The 21,868-nt window shown below is 44.3% G+C and overlaps 1 protein-coding gene across 3 annotated transcripts in view; it reads right to left on the bottom strand.

Moving 5' to 3' along the window:
- The window catches only part of LOC139366426 (mannosyl-oligosaccharide 1,2-alpha-mannosidase IC-like), a 217,483-nt gene that overhangs the window by 113,826 nt on the left and 81,789 nt on the right, over positions 1 to 21,868 (bottom strand). For all 3 annotated transcript variants that reach the window (XM_071103909.1, XM_071103903.1, XM_071103917.1), the window contains exon 2: positions 261 to 357. In XM_071103909.1, coding sequence (XP_070960010.1) covers positions 261 to 357 — 97 coding nt within the window. The remainder of the gene's footprint in view (positions 1 to 260; positions 358 to 21,868) is intronic.

The following is a 21,868-nucleotide window of genomic DNA, read 5'->3' as shown; positions in this document are numbered from 1 at the left end:
AGCCAGGGGATCCTCAACCTGCACGTCTCTAAAATGTAGACGAGTGAAAAATACCTTCCACAATGAGAACAACCTCTTCTATGAGCGATTAGCATTAATGAAAACTATTTGACCTCGAGGTCGACTAAGACCCACAGACAATAGTGTGTCCATGACTGCAGACCATTTGACTGTTTTTGATAAAGACCGTAAGACCTTCACGAGCAGCTCATTGAGGGCATATGGGGCTTTTTAGCCTGGGGCCACAAAACACCACTCACCAAACATGTTCCCAATGTGGCCATTCCTGGTCAGGGGCCGTAGCTCATTCTTGCCCCAGGCAAAGCTCTTGTAGTTGTCCCAGGCAAACTTCATCATCTGAAACAAAAACAGGTGACGGGGTTAAGAACACAGGTCAGTCACTAAACTGATGGCCTTAATCAAACTGGAATGGTGGCCTGCAGCAATGTCAATTATGGATTATTGATTTGCTGTGGATTTAACACAGGCATGCAATTATCACACACACACACAAAAAATATTTTATTTATTTATTTAACTTGGCAAGTCAAACAAATTCTTATTTACAATGACGGCCTACCCTGGCCAAACCGACGACGCGGGGCCAATTGTGTGCCGCCCTATGGGACTCCCAATCACAGCCGGATGTGATTCAGCCTGGATTCAAACCAGGGACTGTAGTGACACCTCTTGCACTGAGATGCAGTGCCTTAGACCGCTGCACCACTCTGGAGCCCAATTGAATCATTATGGCTGGAAGAGCCCATGCTTGATCGATCCATTGCTGCCTCGAGCGACACGTTTATAATTAGCTCGGTAGAATCTGAAGGGGAAGTTAGTTGACGTTCATCAAACGAATGCATACATTCATGACTGGACACTGACAGCAGCCGAGGCAATGTTTCAGGCAACGTTCCTGTTTTCTCTCAAGGAGCCGATGAACATAGAGAATTTATTTGTTAATACGTACATTTTGTTTTGTTGTTGAGTAAAGGCTATGCAAGTTTGTGCTCTGTGTGGCTGTGGCTGAACTTGTAACTTTCCTGGACTTTCTGGCAACTATGATTGCAGACCTCCAGTACAAATCACCTGGAAGTCTGTTGTAGCTTATTTTTTTCTTGCAGTGAAATACAGTGTACTATCAACGAGGATAAGAATATTAGTAGCATATGATCTTCTGAATATTAATCAATCATAAAAACACAAAGGAACACTTAAGCCCACTGATATACATGCAAATATTGAAACAAAAGCATCATTCCTGCTTCCTGTAAATCTCCCACTGAGGTAATTAGCTAACCACCACACCACCCCAGCATGTCAGAATTTTGATGTGGTTGACTGACACACCAGGAATTGTTTTTTTTTCTTCCAGAGGCGCAGTAGTAATATGATGTGAGTTCTATCATTAATACTGCATGAGCCTGTGGTGGTCTCCAGAGGTTAATTGAGAGCAGGCGAGCAGCATTCATCTTAGGCCAAGACACACATGCAACTTAATATACTGAACAAAAATAAATGCAACATGTAAAGAGTTGGCGCCATGTTTCATGAGCTGAAATGAAAGATCTCAGAAATGTTTCATGTGCACAAAAAGCTTATTTCTCTCAAATTCTGTACACATTAGTCTATGAGAGAGTGTTCTCACATATAACAGCCAAAGCCTCCGTAACAGAGAGGGAAGACACATTCTTTAGATCTGAAAGCTCTAGAAACTGATGAAAAAAGGGGTCAAGGTTCAAGAAAGGTTGAGAGCCGAGCTGGTGCTACCTGGGCTAGTGAGTTATGGCAGCTCAGCTTACATCAGTGAAGGCCGGGTTTTCAGTGACCACGAGAGCAGAGTGAACGGTAGAAACAGGCAGAAACAACAACATCCTGCCTTGCAGCCTAAATGCAGGTTTACACACACTTTCACAAACACACACGCTTGCTCACCCATCCACACACACAGGGATGCAACAGTTACCACAGGTGCACACTCACTGTCATTGTTGAGCCTTTGCAGAATAGTCGTCCCAGCCAATTTGAGTGGGCATCGTTTCAAAAGAAGCTTTCTCGCCTTGAGATATGCCAATATTAACACAAATCATTTATGCAGGACCGCATCCAGTGAAAGTAAGGAACTAGCTTGAGACATGATTTGGGGATTAGCATCAAGGATATTGATGGTGCAAATTTGTTTGCATGGCAATAACTCCAGCCAGGGCCAGAAAGACGAGCCTAGTTTACAATATCAGACAAAATCATTTTCCTCAGAGCAAAGGATTCAGGTTTCAGTTGAAATACACTTGTTGTTTTTTTTAAATAAAACGCTCGTCTTGCTCCACTCCCCAGGGATAGAAAGTATAATGGAAAACATGACTTTGACATAAATGCCGGGGTTTGGTAAACGTTTGAACTCTGTGTTCACTTCATCTGGACTGGGGAAGCTCTGCAGTTTAAGCACAAAATAACTGAGTGTGTCGTGATTGCAGAATGCAACCTGTACAGAATGAGAAACCAAAGCACGAAATATCCCGGGGATATTAATGCAAACTTGCCAGAAGCTGTGTTTTCAGTTTTAATACTCAGGTCCAGTGGCATAGTAATCCACACAGAAATGGTCAAATACATGGAACAATAGATAACAGGCTCACTCAGATCATTTCTCAAAAGTAGCTGGGTGCCGAATCCCCGTAGTAAATATATTTCTATGTAACGCAGCCAGATTAGAGCGCTCTCTGCTTGTTTACTCGAATGTCAATCAAAGCCTCTTCCCTAACTGCTACTCCCCACTGTTTCCCCAGTGGCTCTAGCAGACAGCTGGATGTGATGCTCCACACAAACTGTAGATACAACATGCATAGAGATCATTATTGATGGCTCCACACCAGTGGGGAGGAGGAGGACACAGGCCTGTTTAATTACATCCCCTGACAATGTTGTGATTAGTAAGGCGGTGTGAGATGACCAGGGTCAGAGACCGCCAGGATCACAGGACTAACATGCCATGATCATCAGCAGCACACACACACACACACATACACACACCTAATCACACACACACACACAATCAGAGACCACACCAATCGATAGCACCCACTATAGCCCTAGCACGCTTCCACCCAGACAACCTTTCTAGGAGAGCAAATGGATGGGGGCAAACTGTTGCCAGGGGTAAATACGCTAGACACACAGTGTCAGTCGTAACTGCTCTTTGGCTCATTCATTGGCTGGTTCTTGGGGAAAGCAGTTCAATAGCAGCCAGTGATTAAAATGAATCACACATTTATCAGAATGCAATTTGCCAATTCCATTCCCTGATGTCGGAAGTCAATGCTTTCCAACCTGACTCTCGAGGATTTTCGCACGACAACACTCGACATGAAAAACAAGATGGCTTAGAGCGCTTCAGTGAATATGCTACCACCAAACAGCTTTATCAAAATCTCCTGGGAAAGATGCAATATCACCGGTTTTCCTCGTAGCAAATACAACAACATGATGAGCAAAGAAAATCATTACAAAGACATTTGTTTTCCTTCCATTAATGAGAAAACTCACTGTCTGATCATTTGACGAAAGGCGCTGAAAGACTTTAGGTTTTCCAATCAAAATCAGCTGTAAATAAGCAGCAGCTGTAGATAAGATAAGCCTGGTATGGGGTCCATTTCAGGACACCCTCAGCCTCAAGGAGTGTTGAAGATTGACACAAAAAGGGGTGAGACTTGAGGCTGAGGGTAGCCTAAAATGGCTACCGTTACACTAGGTCACAACTAGTAAGGTTTCTCCTCTGTAAAGGGTTAAAAGAGCAGAATATTGACCAGCAGGAAATACAATGAGCCCCTAGTGTGTAAACCACTACCCTAGGAGCAGGTGAAAATAAGGGGCAGCCATTAATAACTGTCTGCTGGTCCTCTTCAGCCTATCAGCCCAGCACGGTTTCTCAGCAGGGCACACACACTGGCCTGTCTTTACTCAGCTCTGGACAGACAACATGGCATGCTGGGAAGAACTAGGGCTTCTAGAGCAAGGCACACATAGAGAAGGTGACAACAGGACCTTTAACCATATGGTTTTTCCTGAACTAAGTCTGGGCAATAGATTGAACTGGCACCGAATGTCCTTAAGGCAAAAATTATATGGTGTCCATATTAGGACAGCCTCAGTCCCAAAGACCATATACACCTTCTCTTCAATTTGTTCCAGTATGCACCAATCAACAGTTTGCTGCAGAGACAACATTTCGAGAGCTTGTAAGGTTCCATCTGCAAAAAGATGTTTCTGAGACAATTGGCTTTAAAGTTCCGAACCCTCATTGGTTTGAATGGTGTATTCTTTTGGATTTAACAATATGAATTGGGGTATTTAGAGTACTACACTCAACAAAAAAAGAAACATACCTTTTTCAGGACCCTGACTTTCAAAGATAATTCGAAAAATCCAAATAACTTCACAGATCTTCATTGTAAAGGGTTTAAACACTGTTTCCAATGCTTGTACAATGAACCATAAACAATGAATGAACATGCAACTCTGGAATGGTTATTAAGACACTAATAGCTTACAGACGGTAGACAATTAAGGTCACAGTTATGAAAACTTAGGACACTAAAGAGACCTTTCTACTGACTCGGAAAACCCCAGAAAGAAAGATGCCCAGGGTCCCTTCTCATCTGCGTGAACGTGCCTTAGGCATGCTGCAAGGAGGCATGAGGACTGCAGATGTGGCCAGGGCAATAAATTGCAATGTCTGTACTGTGAGACGCCTAAGACAGCGTTACAGGAAGACAGGATGGACAGCTGATCGTCCTTGCAGTGGCAGACCATGTGTAACAACACCTGCACAGGATCGGTACATCCGAACATCCCACAGGTACAGGATGGCAACAATAACTACCCGAGTTACACCAGGAACGCACAATCCCTCCATCAGTGCTCAGACTGTACGCAATAGGCTGAGAGAGGCTGGACTGAGGGCATGTAGGCCTGTTGTAAGGCAGACATCATTGGCAACAACGTTGCCTATGGGCACAAACCCACCTTCGCTGGACCAGACAGGACTGGCAAATAGTGCTCTTCACTGACGAGCCGCGGTTTTGTCTCACCAGGGGTGATGGTCGGATTCGCGTTTATCGTCGAAGGAATGAGCGTTACACCGAGGCCTGTACTCTGGAGCGGGATTGATTTGGAGGTGGAGGGTCCGTCACGCCACGAAATGTCCGGGACCTTGCAGGTGCCTTGGTGGAAGAGTGGGGTAACATCTCACAGCAAGAACTGGCAAATCTGGTGCAGTCCATGAGGAGGAGATGCACTGCATTACTTAATGCAGCTGGTGGCCACACCAGATACCGACTGTTACTTTTGACTTTGACCCCCGCCCCCTTTAATCAGGGACACATTACTCCATTTCTGTTAGTCACGTCTGTGGAACCTGTTCAGTTATGTCTCAGTTGTTGAATCTTTTTATGTTCATACAAATATGTACACATGTTAACTTTGCTGAAAATAAACGCAGTTGACAGTGAGAGGACGTTTCTTTTTTTGCTGAGTTAATTTCGGTAGAGAACATTGAACAGATCAAAGATAGAACCTTATAGTCCCAAACTCTCAATTTGCTTAATCACCTATTTGCACTAACAAAAACTGTCAAGGTACGGACCCTCACACATTATTGATAAAAGTGGGGCATATGTGCGCTCTCCAAGGTGATTCATACCTTATTCTTATTATGAATTATTAATCATCACGGCACAAAAAAAAATGCTAGCAGAAAAACAAGCTTGAACGTTTGTATTGAGAGAGCCTGTAAGGTCATGTCCTATATGGAGAGGATTGAGAGCTTGGTGGTCATTAATATAGACCAGGTCTGTTGTGTTAGAATGGACACACAACAGTAGCTCTGAACAAACCCTGTGTACCCCTGTAGCAGGGTTTTAACACACAGCTTAGCAGCAAACTTCAGTCTTTTTTACTGTATCTAATATAGAATGTTGCTATATATAGTAATCCATACATTATCCAATTTTGGATAATGTATCCGAATGTATTCATTCCTAATGCTTTACTCACAATACTCACCCCCATTTCCATTACATAAAAAGAGATTAGGACAACCGTATCAAGCCTATTTCGCCTAAAGAAAGCTTTTATTTTTGATTGGAGAAGCAGTGCATCACGTTGGAAATGTATCGATGGCATTGAACGTCATTTTTAGAAACCCAATTGGTGCTTCCAGTGTGGATTGGATCACTGAGCTGTTGCGTAACAAACACGCTATGGAAAACATGGCATCGGCAGCTGGGCAGGGACCGACGTGGACAGTCGGCCACCCAGAAGAGGTAGAGAGAGAAAAGCCCGGGCTTCGACTGGCAAGGCGCAGCGCTTTGTCGTCTTTTTCCGGATGCCTAATTATGGCAGATCTCCCGCTTAGCCAGCACAGTGAGGGTCCTCGTCACAATGATATTTAATCGATACCTCCCTGGTTATGTGAGACCCTTCAAAGTGCCTGGTATTAAATTATAAATCCCTCTGCATCGCAAAGAGTGAAAGAGGACACACACTTTTGACAGGCATTCAGGACACACCTACAGAGAGTTAGCATGTATGGAACGGTGGAGATGGAGGGAGGGCTAAATCAATGAGCAGGATACTACTTTGTTGGCAGAGGGTAAGACTGTAGGAAAGGAAGGAAAACGTACAGTATGGTACACCTGTCAGTATTCGTCAGCGTGAAAGCTGGAGGGAGGGAGGGAGGGAGGGAGGGAGGGAGGGAGGGAGAGGGAGAGGGAGAGAGAGAGAGAGAGAGAGAGAGAGAGAGAGAGAGAGAGAGAGAGGATGGAAGGCGGGAGTGAGGGACGACACAGACTGATTAAAGAGGGAAAAACTGAAGTAAAGGCCATCCAGAAGTCAGTGAGAGGAGTTTTTTAGAGAACAGAAGGTACTGTACACCCGTGTAAACACCCTTGCTATTGCAGACTTAACAGCACTGCATAGGGAAGAGAATAAGGGTACAGTGGGTTAACCACTTCAACCGTGCAGGCTAAGATAGCTCTCACCTCACCTCCATGCAGTTACATTTGTGTATTGCTTCAAGAGAGGTTTTGCCTTCACTATTAAGCCCAATATCTTGAGGTGAACATTATAGTGAATGGTAAACTCAACCTGCACTGACCTCCTGTCTACTCCACACCTTCCTCAAACCATTCTGCCCAGCAACAGGGTAGACTTGTCTGATATGAAAAGCAATGGTCTGTGAATGGCCAAGGTCTGAGAGCTTGAGCCTATTCAGTCCCAAGTGCAAGTGCACATGGTGCAGAATGCTCAGTCGGTTGGAGCATGTTGCCGGAGGAGACATCAAGGTTGTCAGTTACATTTCCACTTCACATATGTTGCAATAATACCTGCTATGTGATAATAAGTCATTGAATGAGATACATGAGATGTACGTGAGATGAACACATTGTAGTAGCAGTAGAAGTAACAAGTGGGTTCTCAGGGGATGCATAAAGGAAGGAATAAGTGCTAGCCTATTCCACACTGATACACACAAGACAGCGTCAGTCAGGCAATCATACTATCCCACGTCTTAATTCTCCATCTCCCACAAAGCTGTCAATCAAACCATCATCCCGCTCTTCCTCCCAGTTAGAACGGTACAGTTCCCATCCCATCTCATTTGGACACCCACTGCTCCCAGCGGGAATGTCCGCATTATTTAAAACGTTTTAGAAAAACGGAGATGAGAAAAATCCCTAGACGTGTCAATCCCCACTCTGACATGTTTCAATGTTCTACGTCGGGCTTCTTGCCATTCATCCTCATTTGGAGGGAAAATGCGAGAAAGGGGGAAAAACTGTGCACGTGCATTATCAGAAGCTTGAAATAGATAAACAAAAGTGTGTGGAATGTGGCGATTCATTGTGTTTTTCACACACACACACACACACACAAAGACAGCAATCCCTCACAGCTCATTGTGCAAGGCAACCATTTAGAAGTCACTTTCTTTAATCACACTCAAGTGGTGAACAGACAGTATTCAAACCCTGACAAGGCCGGGCACAATGAGAGGGACTCTGATCTCTGAAGACTCCAATGCCAAGCTACCCTGGCTCCAGCAGTATCTGTCTCTCTCTGTCTGTCTGTGTATCTTTCTTTTTTTTATTATCATGTTGATTCTCTGTTTGGTTCTCTATTTCTACCATGGTTTTCTCTCTCTCATGGGATTCACTCACTCACTCACTCACACACACTCACTCTCACACACTCACTCTCACACACTCACACTCTCTCTCTCTCTCTCTCTCTCTCTCACTATCTGTTCCTCTCTCTCTCTCTCTCTCTCTCACTATCTGTTCCTCTCTCTCTCTCTCTCTCTCTCTCTCTCACTATCTGTTCCTCTCTCTCTCTCTCTCTCTCTCTCTCTCTCTCTCTCTCTCTCTATCTGTTCCTCCCTCTCTCTGGTTCTCTCTCTCTAATAACTTACTTTGAAGGAACGAGCTGGAAAATCCCTTCCTCCAAACCCTTACAACACATTGTGAGTGACAAGGAAATTGCATTCAAGATGATGTATATAAACATTATACTTCTACTAAGAGAGCGATTGTATTAAAACGGAACGAGGAGTAAGCCAGGGGCCTCCTCTGAGTTCCAGCACAGATGGCGTGTTAACCTCTATCTCCATGGGGCCCTCAGGAGCCGAACTGTCCCACTGGGCCTAAAGAGTACCATTAAGATTGTTAGACTGAACACACACACACTCACTCACTCACACATACTGAACACACACACAGGGCAATACCCCCTCCAGTGATCGATCGATCAGACACAGACAGACAGACAGACAGACAGACAGACAGACAGACAGACAGACAGACAGAGAGAGTGAGAGAAAGCACAGCTACCAGTGGAGGCTCCTCAAAGGAGGAAGGGGGGGGACCATCCTCCTCAGTGAATTTTATAAAAATAAAAATGTTAAAACATTTTTTTTTTAAGTATACTAAATGTATTCACTTCACAAAATAATTGATTAAAACACACTGTTTTGAGGGCCTCCCGGGTGGCGCAGTGGTTAAGGGCGCTGTACTGCAGCGCCAGCTGTGCCATCAGAGTCCTGGGTTCGCGCCCAGGCTCTGTCGTAACCGGCCGTGACCGGGAGGTCTGTGGGGCGACGCACAATTGGCCTAGCGTCGCCCGGGTTAGGGAGGGCTTGGTCGGTAGGGGTGTCCTTGTCTCATCGCGCACCAGCGACTCCTGTGGCGGGCTGGGCGCAGTGTACGCTAGCCAAGGTGGCCAGGTGCACGGTGTTTCCTCCGGCGCATTGGTGCGGCTGGCTTCCGGGTTGGATGTGCGCTGTGTTAAAGAAGCAGCGGCTTGGTTGGTGGTGTATCGGAGGACGCATGACTTTCAACCTTCGTCTCTCCCGAGCCCGTACGGGAGTTGTAGCGATGAGACAAGATAGTAGCTACTACAACAATTGGATACTACGAAATTGGGGAGAAAAAGGGGTAAAATTAAAAAAAAAAAAAAAAAACACTGTTTTGCAAATAGCCTCAAAAGCTAGCCGGAGGACAGTTAGCTTCCATTCTCATCTTGGTACATTGACTTCAATACAAAACCTAGCAGGCTCTTGGTTCTCACCCCATTCCATAGACTTACACAGTTATTAAGACAACTTCCTGGGGATGTCCTCCAACCTATTAGAGCTCTTGCAGCATGAACTGACATGTTGTCTACCCAATCAAAGGATCAGAGAATGAATCTAGTACTGAAAGCATAAGCTGTATCTAGCTAGCATTGCAGTGCATAAAATGTGGTGAGTAGTTGACTCAAAGAGAGAGAAAGACAATTGTTGAACAGTTTTCAACAAATTCATTTCTACAAAAATGAAGGAAAAGCAAGCAAGAGAGATTTTTTTCACATTCAGTTTTACTTACTTAGCTAGCAAATGCAGCTGGCTAGTTTAGCCTACCGAAACACCCTGCTTAAACAGAGGGATGCTATGTTAGCTAGCTGGCTATGCTTATCCAACACAACACTGGAACTCTTCCAAGTCAAGGTAAGCTTTTGTTTTTCTTAATTTGTTACTACCTGTGCCTGCCAGTGTAACTGCTGACTGACTGTACACTGTAACGTTACTGCATGATTTTAGCGGGTTTACTAACGCCTTAGTTCTATTAGCTATGCTGACCAGGACATTACTTTAGCTAATATGGGGACAACGATGTAGGCTGTCTGTAGCGGTTATGACTCTTGTTTGCAACTGTCACCTCAAATGTTTTATCTCGACCTATGTGCACCTACGTTGTAAACTGTTATTCAATAGGCTAGGTTGTAGCAACCTCATGATGGGAAAAAACATTTGAGTGTTTTTTAAATGTATTTTATTTCACCTTTATCTAACCAGGAAAAGTTCTCATTTACAACTACAATCTGGCCAAGATAAAGCAAAGCAGTGCGACAAAAACAACAACACAAAGTTACACATAAACAAACGTACAGTCAATAACACAATAGAAACATCTATGTACAGTGTGTGTAAATGTAGAAGAGTAAGGCAATAAATAGGCCATAGAGGCGAAATAATTACAATTTGTATTAACACTGGAGTGATAAATGTGCAGATGATGATGTGCAAGTAGAGTTACTGGGGTGCAAAAGAGCAAGAGGATAAATAACAATATGGGGATGAGGTAGTTGGGTGTGCTATTTACAGATTGGCTCTGTACAGGTACAGTGATCGGTAAGCTGCTCTGACAGCTGATGCTTAAAGTTAGAGGGAGAGATAAGACTCCAGCTTCAGTGATTTTTGCAATTCATTCCAGTCTTTGGCAGTAGAGAACTGGAAGGAAAGGCGGCCAAAGGAAGTGTTGGCTTGGGGATGACCAGTGAAATATACCTGCTGGAGCCCATGCTACGGGTGGGTGTTGCTATGGTGACCAGTGAACTGGCAAAGACTTATAGATGACCTGGAGCCAGTGGGTTTGGCGACGAATATGTAGCGAGGGCCAGCCAACGAGACCATACAGGTCGCAGTGGTGGGTAGTATATGGGGCTTTGGTGATAAAACGGATGGCACTGTGATGATAGACTACATCCAGTTTGCTGAGAAGAGTGTTGGAGGCTATTTTGTAAATGACATTGCCGAAGTCCAGGATCGGTAGGATAGTAGGTTTTACGGGGGTATGCTTACCAGCATGAGTGAAGGAGGCTTTGTTGCGAAATAGGAAGCCGATTCTAGATTTAATTTTGGATTGGAGATGCTTAATGTGAGTCTGGAAGGAGAGTTTACAGTCTAGCCAGACACCTAGGTATTTGTGGTTGTCCACGTATTCTAAGTCAGAACCGTCCAGAGTAGTGATGCTAGTCGGGCGGGCGCGTGCGGGCAACAATCGGTTGAAGAACATGCATTTAGTTTTATTCGCATTTAAAAGTATCATGTAGTAGACTAAACCTATTGATGTTACATTGAACTGGGTGATTGCATTGAACTGGGTGGAATGTGAATGAAAGTCATCCAACATGCTGTAATAGAAATACTCGTCCTCCCTCATCATAAACGGCACTGACCGCTACTGACAGCTACATATAGTGAGAACAGAAGGGACACAGTACTACTGCGGTCTCTTGCTGCTAGCAATGTGTGTGTGTGTGTGTGTGTGTGTGTGTGTGTGTGTATTGTTTATGTGTCTGTTTCTCCAAGAAATGCATTGAAGCATGTGTACCACACTAGTACTGATACATGTAAGCACACTCATACAGTATATACAAACACACACACACACACACACACACACACACACACACACACACACTACAGTGAGTCCCTGTAGAGCCACACAGAAGCCTTCCCAACACATTTCATCTCAATAAACACTGAAGCAGAATAACTCTGAATAACCTTTTGTTCAAATACAGTACTAGGTTTGCAGTTATAATACTAGCCTATATGCAGTAGGGGTGAGTACGTAGGTGTTTATGCAAATCCCTTCCCTCCCATGTGTCTGTGTGTGTGTCTCTATGGCTGCGTTTACACAGGCAGCCCAATTCTGTTTTTGTTTTTTTACTAATTGCTCTTTCGACTAATCAGATCAGCTCTGAAAAAGACCTGATGTGATTGGTCAAAATAGTGGGAAAAAAGATCAGAATTGGGATGCCTTTGTAAACACAGCCAATGTGCATTTGTGCATGTTTTTTTGCACGCCATCCAGAGCCAACAAAAAATACTTCTCCTTTAAACAGTCCACAACCAAATACTATTATACTGTTCAGTGTTGACCACAAAACCTCAGAAAAAAAGGATAATTTCACACCACATACAGTAAGAAGGGGGCTCCATAAATATTCATATAGCGCGCCTCCAAGAGCTTGTTGCTCTCCGCCTTCCCTCCAGACATGCTGTGTAATGCAATTGTTATGTTTGGGCCACGAGCTGGGAAGCGTCTCTTTAATCTGAGAAGGGCAGGGTGGATCATTGGTAATAAATCACCCTTCCACCCTGGCGTGGCAGCTCCAGACACCGAGGCCTTAACGAGGTGCTGTGTCATCACCTGGAGGGGGAGGGAGTTGTGGGAGGAAGAGGGGATCTCTGGCAGAGAAAGCACCACATCAGCGCCACACCTCTTCACACCCTACCTCCCCCTTCCCCCCTCACCAATTACCACTGGCTCCTATATCGGTGAGGAGACATTTCTACCCAGTAAAAAACACATAGGGAGCGGCTCGAGTAGCCTAGCAGGACCCTGAAGGCCACCGGAGGGGTCTAACTCAGCTGCCCGACTCAGCACAATCCTGCGGTCGATTATCACAAGCCGAAAATAAAGGAGGCACCTCGACAAAGGAGAGCAGGATATACAGAAAGGTGTGCTGTAGCTAGATCATTCACATATAGGAATAATGGCTGTCTGCTGGCTCTACTTGGCTTGACCACTGAACGACTGAACACAGCCCTAATGGCAATTAGAGGGAGCGATTTGTTTGAGTCATAGAGGTATATGAATTCAATGGAATAAAAACAGAGTGTCACGGAATGTTTGTTTGGGTAAATGTTTTGAAATTCGAATGATACAGATGGCTTGGCATCTGACAAAAGGGACGCTGGGAAATGCACAACGTGCTTGGAAATCAATTCCCTTGTCAAATGATGTCAATAGAGAACATGTATTCAATACAGAATGTTGAACACCCTGTCTCCTTTGGCTGTACTGCTATGTTTACAGTACCGTAATTGTATAATCAGAACATAATAGATTTCTTTAGCCATGGAAACATTTTGACATCCTTTACAAACTAATTTAAAGTACAAGGTCCTTGGTTATCGCCGTCCAATTCGGTCTAACTAGAGTACTTACTTTGAAATATTATCATTCATCTCACTAATGAAAAACAGGGTGGATCATTTCTGCAAAACATTTTTTGTACGTTTTTTAAAATATGAAATCACTGTAAAACACCATTAAACCAGTCCGTCCACTGAGTATTAGGTGAATCTCTCTTAATCTCCCTTTTTCTCTCTTTCTCTCGCTCTCTCTCTCTCTCTCTCAAACACACACACACAAGCATAAACACGACCTATCGTAGAGAATCCATTCATTTAGATCAAATTATTGCATGTTGTATTCCTGTCCATGTAAAAAAGATAAAACAGCCTAACGAGCAATTTGAGGATTCAAGATCGACTACGAGGTGACTCTTCTCTGTGTACGTGTGTGTGCGTGCCTGTGTGTGCGTGCATGTGTGCAGTGAGTGTTCGCCAGCCTCTGTGTGTGTGCCAGTGTGTCCACGCATGTGTTTGTGCATGTGTTTGCTCCTGCCTGCCTGCATGTGTTCATCTCTACCTCTCTCCAGCAGAGAACTTAACCCACTTGGCTCCCAATCGGATCATTAGGAGACTGTGCATGGCCTGTGCCAAGAGGCCTCCAGAGTCTACAGACGTTAAGACTCCATAAAATATTCATGCCAGGAGAGTAAAACACCACAAAGAGCCTATTTCAATGGCTGGTTTGGGGTCCTGGGCCCTAGTGATGGTGCTGACCCGGGTTTCGGGCCACTTAAATGCCCCCATTAGACCTCATAGGGGAGCAATGAGGAGAAAGAGAGAGGCACAATGGAGCTCTAGCCGATATATAAAACAGCCATGCTTCCATATTTAAGAGCAATAGTCCTTCACTAATAAGTCATAGTATTACAGCATCAGTATTAGGTCTAACGATATTTAGTCCAATCGGTAATTGAGGCGTTGTCACGACTTCCACCGAAGGTGGTTCCTCTCCCTGTTCGGGCGGTGCTCGGCGGTCGGCGTCGCCGATCCATTTTTCCTTTTCCGTTTATTTTGTCTTTGGTTCATTCACACCTGGTTTCATTTTCTTTCATTTCTGCGTGTGTAATTACACCTGTTGCCTGCTTAGGTTAGTGCGGGATTATTCGTGTCATGTTGCTCGTTGAGGTTGTGCCTCAGTTATTTTCACGTATATACCGATTGTGTATAAGTTTAAGGAGCGTTGTTTTTCCTCCTTCCGTGAGTAACTGTGTTCTCTTTTGTCGTGGGCATTTATTTGGTATTGTACCTGACCCTATTGTTGTGGTCTTGCCTATTAAAAGACGCTACTTGGACATCTCTGCTCTCCTGCGCTTGACTCCTTCACCTACCTCTAAATACAATAACGCAGCAGGTGTTTGTTATATCTTCCCTTTGATGTGATTGGCGTATATGTGCCCACTGAGCGGGGGCACAGGGGAGGCTGGGGAGATGGCCTTTGTTCATCAGTGTGCCCTTAACATGGTCAACTTGCCCAATGGGCACCAGGCTGGCGGGCAGAGTGGGCAGACCAGCAGCCACTAATGGGCATGGAGAGAAGGAGGCAAGGCTAGGGAGGGAGGTTCAAAGCCCTGAAGGCACAGCCGAGCTGCAAGGGTACTTGGTGATCATGGACAGAGATAAGTCGCAACGACAGACAAACATAGTGTGCTTAAACAAATAACACACAAACTATTGTATTTTTTTCTTGTCTATATTGAATACATTATTTAAACATTCACAGTGTAGGTTGGGAAAAGTATGTAAACCCCTAAGCTAATGACTTCTCCAACAGCTAATTGGGGCGGCTGGTAGCCTAGTGGTTAGAGTGTTGGACTAGTAACCCAAAGGTTGCAAGATCAAATCCCTGAGTTAATAAGGTTAAAATCTGTTGTTCTGCCCCTGAGCAAGGCAGTTAACCCACTGTTTCTAGGCTGTGTCTTTTGAAATAAGAATTTGTTCTTAACTGACTTGCTGTCACGTTCTGACCCTAGTTCTTGTGTTATTTGTTTGTTTTAGTTGGTCAGGACGTGAGTTGGGTGGGCATTCTATGTTTTGTGTTTCTAGGTTGTTTTTCCTGTGTTCAGCCTAGTATGGTTCTCAATCAGAGGCAGGTGTCGTTAGTTGTCTCTGATTGAGAATCATATTTAGGTAGCCTGGGTTTCACTGTTGTTTTGTGAGTGATTGTTTCCGTGTCTGTGTTTGTTCGCCACACGGTACAGTTCCGGTTTTGGTCACGTTTATTGTTTTTGTATTAGTGTAGAGTTTTTTTCATATTAAAAACATGGACACTTACCACGCCGCATCTTGGTCCGATCCTTGCTACACCTCTTCAGAGGAAGAGGAAAACCTTTACACTTGCCTAGTTAAATAAAGGTAAAATATAAAATAAATAGGAGTCAGCTAACCTGGAGTCCAATCAATGAGCGCTGCCTTGCCCTATAAAAAACACAACATTTGAGTTTGCTATTCACAAGAAGCATTGCCAGATGTGAACCATGCCTCGAACAAAAGAGATCTCAGAAGACCGAAGATTAAGAATTGTTCATTTGCATAAAGCTGGAAAGGGTTACAAAAGTATCTCTAAAAGCCTTGATGTTCATCAGTCCATGGAAAGACAAATTATCCATAAATGGAGAAAGTTCAGCACTGTTGCTACTCTAGGAGTGGCTGTCCTGCAAAGATGACTGCAAAAGCACAGTGCAGCATTCTCAATGGGGTTAAGAAGAATCCTAGGTGTCAGCTAAAGACTTACAGAAAACTCTGGAACATGCTAACATCTCTGTTGACGAGTCTATGACACGTAAAACACTAAACAAGAATGGTGTTCATGGGAGGACACCATGGAAGAAGACACTGCAGTCCCAAAAAAACATTGCTGCACGTCTGAAGTTTGCAAAACTGCACTTGGATGTTCCACAGTGCTACTGGCAAAATATTCTGTGGACAGATGAAACTACAGTTGAGTTGTTTGGAAGGAACACACAACACTATGTGTGGAGAAAAAAAGGCACAGCACACCAACATCAAAACCTCATCCCAACTGTAAACTATGGTGGCGGGAGCATCATGGTTTGGGGCTGCTTTGCTGCCTCAGGGCCTGGACAGCTTGCTACCATCAACAGAAAAAGGAATTCCCAAGTTTATTAAGACATTTTGCAGGAGAATGTAAGACTATCTGTCCTCAAGAGAGCAGTTCACACTAGACATCCCAAGAATATTGCTGAACTGAAACAGTTCCTCGCGACTACAGAAAACATTTGGTTGAGGTTATTGCTGCCAAAGGAGGGTCAACCATTTTTAAATCCAATTGTTCACATCATTTTCCACCCTTCACTGTGAATGTTTACCCGGTGTGTTCAATAAAGACACACAAACGGTTATACGTTTTCATGTTATTAGTTTCATTTTTGTATTTTTTTTATTTCACCTTCATTTAACTAGGTAAGCCAGTTGAGAACAAGTTCTCATTTACAACTGCGACCTGGCCAAGATAAAGCAAAGCAGTGTGACAAAAACAACAACACAAAGTTACACATAAACAAATGTACAGTCAATAACACAATAGAAAATCTATGTACAGTGTGGACAAATGTAGAAGAGTAGGGAGGTAAGGCAATAAATAGGCCATAGAGGCGAAATAATTACAATTTAGCATTAACACTGGAGTGATAGATGTGCAGATAATGATGTTCAAGTAGAGATACTGGGGTGCAAAAGAGCAAGAGGATAAATAACAATATGGGGATGAGGTAGTTGGGTGTGCTATTTACAGATTGGCTGTGCACAGCTACAGTGATCGGTAAAGCTTCTCTAACAGCTGATGCTTAAATTTAGAGGGAGATATAAGACTCCAGCCTCAGTGATTTTTTGCAATTCATTCCAGTCATTGGCAGCAGAGAACTGGAAGGAAAGGCGGCCATAGATTTATCGGTGGTTACAGTGTTTCCTAGCCAGCTGGAAGCTGGCTCTTATTCTCCATGGACTTTACAGTGTCCCAAAACGTTTTGGAATTAGTGCTACAGGATGCACATTTCTGTTTGAAAAAGCTAGCCTTAGCTTTCCTAACTGACTGTGTATGTTGGTTCCTGACTCCCCTGAAAATGTGCTTATCGTGGGGGATTTTCGATGCTAATGCAGAAAGCCACAGGATGTTTTTGTGCTGGTCAAGGGCAGTCAAGTCTGTGGTGAACCAAGGGCTATATCTGTTCTTAGTTCTACATTTTTTGAACAGGGCATGTTTATTTAAGCTGGTGAGGAAAGCACTTTTAAAGAGCAACCAGGCATCCTCTGCTGACGGGATGGGGTCAATATCCTTCCAGAATACCTGTGCCAGGTCGATTAAAAAAGCCTGCTCGCTGAAGTGTTTTAGGGAGTGTTTGACAGTGTTGAGGACGCAGGCAATGACGCAGAGGGGAAGTTGGTCAGGATGATATCTAAGAGGGTGCCCATATTTACGGATTTAGAGTTGTACCTGGTAGGTTCCTTGATAATTTGTGTGAGATTGAGGGCATCTAGTTTAGATTAAAGGACGGCCGGGGTGTTAAGCATATGAACTCTGAAGATAGATGGAGGGTAATCAATTCACATATGGTGTCCAGGGCACTGCTGGGGGCTGAGGCTATAACAAGCGGCAACGGTAAGAGACTTGTTTATGGACAAGTGGGTTTGGGCACAGACCTGGATAGCATGACAGAACTCTGCAGGCTATCTCTGCAGTAGATTGCAATGGGAGTGGTGCTGGGGGCTGCAGGGCCTAACCTACATCACCAGAGGAACAGAGGAGGAGTAGGATAAGGGTACGGCTAAAGGCTATAAGAACTGGTCGTCTAGTGCGTACGGAACAGAGAGTAAAAAGAGAAGATTTCTGGGCGTGAAAGAATAGATTCGAGGCATAATGTACAGACAAGGGTATGGTAAGATGTGAGTACAGTGGAGGTAAACCTAGGCATTGAGTGACGATGAGAGAGGTTTTGTCTCTAGAGGCACCAGTTAAGCCAGGTGAGGTCCCTGTATGTGTGGGGGGGTGGAACAAAAGGGCTATCTAAGGCATATTGGGCAGGGCTGGGGGCTCTACAATGAAATAAGACAATAATCACTAAGTAAAACAGCAATAGACAAGGCATATTGACATTAGGGAGAGGCATGTGTAGCCGAGTGATCATAGGGTTCATTGAGTAGCAACAGATGAGTCAGGGAGCCGATTCAGTAGCCGAGTGATCATAGGGTTCATTGAGTAGCAATAGCCGATTAATCTCGCCTACTACGGTAGGCGAGATGGAGACACGGCGATTCAGACAGCTAGCGGGCCGGGGCTAGCAGACGTCGCAACGTCGGCAGACCAGTCGTGATGGATCGTCGGGGCTCCGTGTCGGCAGTAAAGGGTCCAGGCCAATTGGCAAAAGAGGTATTGTAGCCCAAGAACTGACTGGTGGACCTCTTCGGTCAGCCGGGAGATAGCCTGGAGCTAGCCTCGAGCTAGGCCTAACTGGTGCTTGCTTCGGGACAAAGACGTTAGCCAGGAGTAGCCACTCAGATAGCTGCTAGCTAGCTGCGATGATCTGGTGTAAAGGTTCAGAGCTTGCGGTAGGAATCCGGAGATGTGGTTGAGAAAAAGCAGTCCGGTATGCTCTGGGTTGATATTGTGCTGTGCAGACTGGCAGGTATTGACCGAGCTGAGGCTGGCAGATGTCCGAGTTAACGGTGAAGACCGCTAGCAGTGGCTAACTGACTACTAGCTAGTAGCTAGTTAGCTGGCTAGCTTCTGATGGGGGTTCCAGTTCTAAAGTATAAAAATAGCAGATCTGTACCACTTTTGGTGAGGCGGGTTGCAGAAGAATATATTCAGTCCGTAGCTGGAAAGTAAGATTAAAATATATACGAATTGTAGATGAAGATCAGATCACATTTTATGACCAATTTATGCAGAAATCCAGGTATTTCCAAAGGGTTTTTCTTGCCACTGTAGATAAGAGACACAGAGATCAAAGATCAGCAGCATGTGTAGTGGTGAGTGGTGAATCGTAGGGAAAGGGCTGTTGACCAGTGGGCTATGAGTGAGGCAAAATTCCCTGACATGGCAGTATTTTCATTAACAAATGCTAGTGGAATCCCCAAACACTGATTTACATTATTTAATATGCAGAGGCATCAACGCAACATCATTCCTTTGTATCCAACTGAGAAAGACAGTAGTGGGTAAGGTAAGACACTTCAGAATACAGTATATCATGGTTCAAGTGAGTCATTTTTTTCTCCCACAACTTCAGTGGAGTTACATACTTTTCATTTTCTCTGGATCACTGGGCTGGCCCAATCGATAAGCGCTGTAAGAGAAGTTGATGAACTTTGAAGCAGTGGATGTCGGTGGAAGTCAAGTGCTAGCTCTCTGAAGAACTCGGAAAAGCACTATTCACAAAAAGGCCACAGCCACCCTCTCTTCTCCCCTCCCCTCCCCTCCACCATCCTCCTGACTACAGCTCTGAGCTCTCCCTCCCTTAACAACTTAACAATAAACCATAAATCAGGGAACGAGGTCCAAAATAGTGTGCTCGTGAAAATAAATATAAACCAATACCAAACTTGTATTATTTGAGTGAGGGAAGAGGAGGAGGGGAGGATGGAAAAGGTGCTGAAAGAAGGACACGCATGGAAGAGTGGAAAGTCATTTGTGAGCAAGAAATTGCCAATTTCAATGTGCTGCCTGGGGATATGGTTCCTCTTTACGTTCCCATGGCATCGTGTTCTGTGGATAATCACAGCAAGAGGCCACGCTCATTAGAGCTGAATCCACCAACGATCGACGCCTCCCCCTAACTTCAAAAGAAGTGTTTTCATGGGGATCCACAGGTGTTTCTTTCCACTTACGGTAAACATTTTTTTTAGAGAAGGGTGGGATACAGAGGTCTTGTTTTAAGAGAGAGAGAGAGAGAGAAGTGCAAGGAGAGCAGTTTTATGTCTGGGAGGGTGGAGGGTGAGGAAACAGGACACAGTTAATTGCCTTCCCAAATCAAGGTAATGCAGGGTGAACTGGTTCTAAAATTAGGAAGTCATCAAAATGGAACGTCTGTCTGTCTGTCAGTATGCCTGCCTGTCTGTCATTCTTTCTCTCTTTCTCTCTGTCTGTTTGCCTGAGCAACTAGCTTTCTAACCTCCCTTACCTGTCTGAATATCACATAGCACATCACTACCCCAAACGGTCTCAACAGATCCACACCATCCATTCCACTTACCAAATGACATAATTCATTGTTTCATCGTATTGACCAGCTGTCACAGTCTGACAGGCAGTCAAGTGACTGAGATCGTCAAGGGTATGGCAAAATGACGGTTTTAGATTTTGGATGTAATCCACATAGAAAGACCTATCAGAATCCAGTCAAATTGGTTGACAGATCTGAATTGGTTTAGCAATCTGTCAATCACCAGACTAGCCCATGGTGAGGTGAAAGTGCGCCCATCAGGACTTCTACCAGACACAGTTGGTATCAGTCAGTGGGCTGTTTATACCCTGCTCCATGCCAGTCTAGCTCCTCAACCAACACGGTGTGTGTCCACCATTGCTGACCTCCCTAAATCAATATGAATTAGGACAGCCTTGGTACCAGGCCTTGGTGTGCTTTTCCCAGACATTTAGACTATAATCAATGTGCTCTAAAAGGAATATTTGACTAATGGTTTATTACTTTAACAGTGCCATCCTCTGAACAGGCTCTCATATTCTACCTGTTGGGGATATAGAGCCCTCTGGGGCTGCTAGCTACAAAATACTTCCCTCCCTCACACAGTATATCAAACCCTAAGACAGCCCCTTTGAACTCTGTGGTGTTACCAGCCAAACCACTCTCTCTGGGGGGGGGGGGGAAGAAGAGAGAGAGAGAGCGAGCTTGAACATGCGTGTGGGTGCATCTGCGTGCGTGACTTATCCTGGGAAATTAAAGAAGGTCATGAGGACTGTCATTATCTCTCAGTTGTACCTTATTATTACTGTTGGCCCTAGATGGTATTTCCAAGGGGAACAGTGTCCTAGCTCGCTAAAAACACCATTTATTTTCCTGATTTCCTTTGCCATATTTTTCTTGAAAACATCACCTTTGCATATCAGAGAAGTTCCTATTTGCCCAATTTAAATGAGCTCATAATAAATAATTGTAAAGAAAGGAGGAAATATATTCAGCATACTGTATTTATAAATTGTGTTTCTCTCTGGACTCCTAATAAAACGCTCGTCGACCGTGGAACTTTTAGGAGATGTTGTGTTTAACCGTGATCTAGGGGGGGCACATAAACAATGACAAAACGGCTAGTACCGTCTCTATGCAAATCACAAACCCTACTCTTTATTAACATGATAAACGGCCCACAATGCACGTGCCTCTTAGCACGACCGAAAAGCAACAGACTCATAAATTATAATTGAATAAAGACGCTGTAGACTACACATGAAAAGATAAGGGAAATAACCTCTCGCTGAAACAACTTTTTAATTTATGAACAATTTCAGACACCAATAACTTAACGTCACTGTGCATGCCATTTAATTGTCTGAGTTATGAATGGCCATGAGAAAAGTTTGGGATTCTTTCGACCTGT

Source organism: Oncorhynchus clarkii, chromosome 2 (genome assembly GCF_045791955.1).
Source record: "Oncorhynchus clarkii lewisi isolate Uvic-CL-2024 chromosome 2, UVic_Ocla_1.0, whole genome shotgun sequence".
Lineage (NCBI taxonomy): Eukaryota > Metazoa > Chordata > Actinopteri > Salmoniformes > Salmonidae > Oncorhynchus > Oncorhynchus clarkii.
Note: the sequence above shows the minus strand (reverse complement) of the source record. Positions and strands in the feature narration are given on the sequence as shown.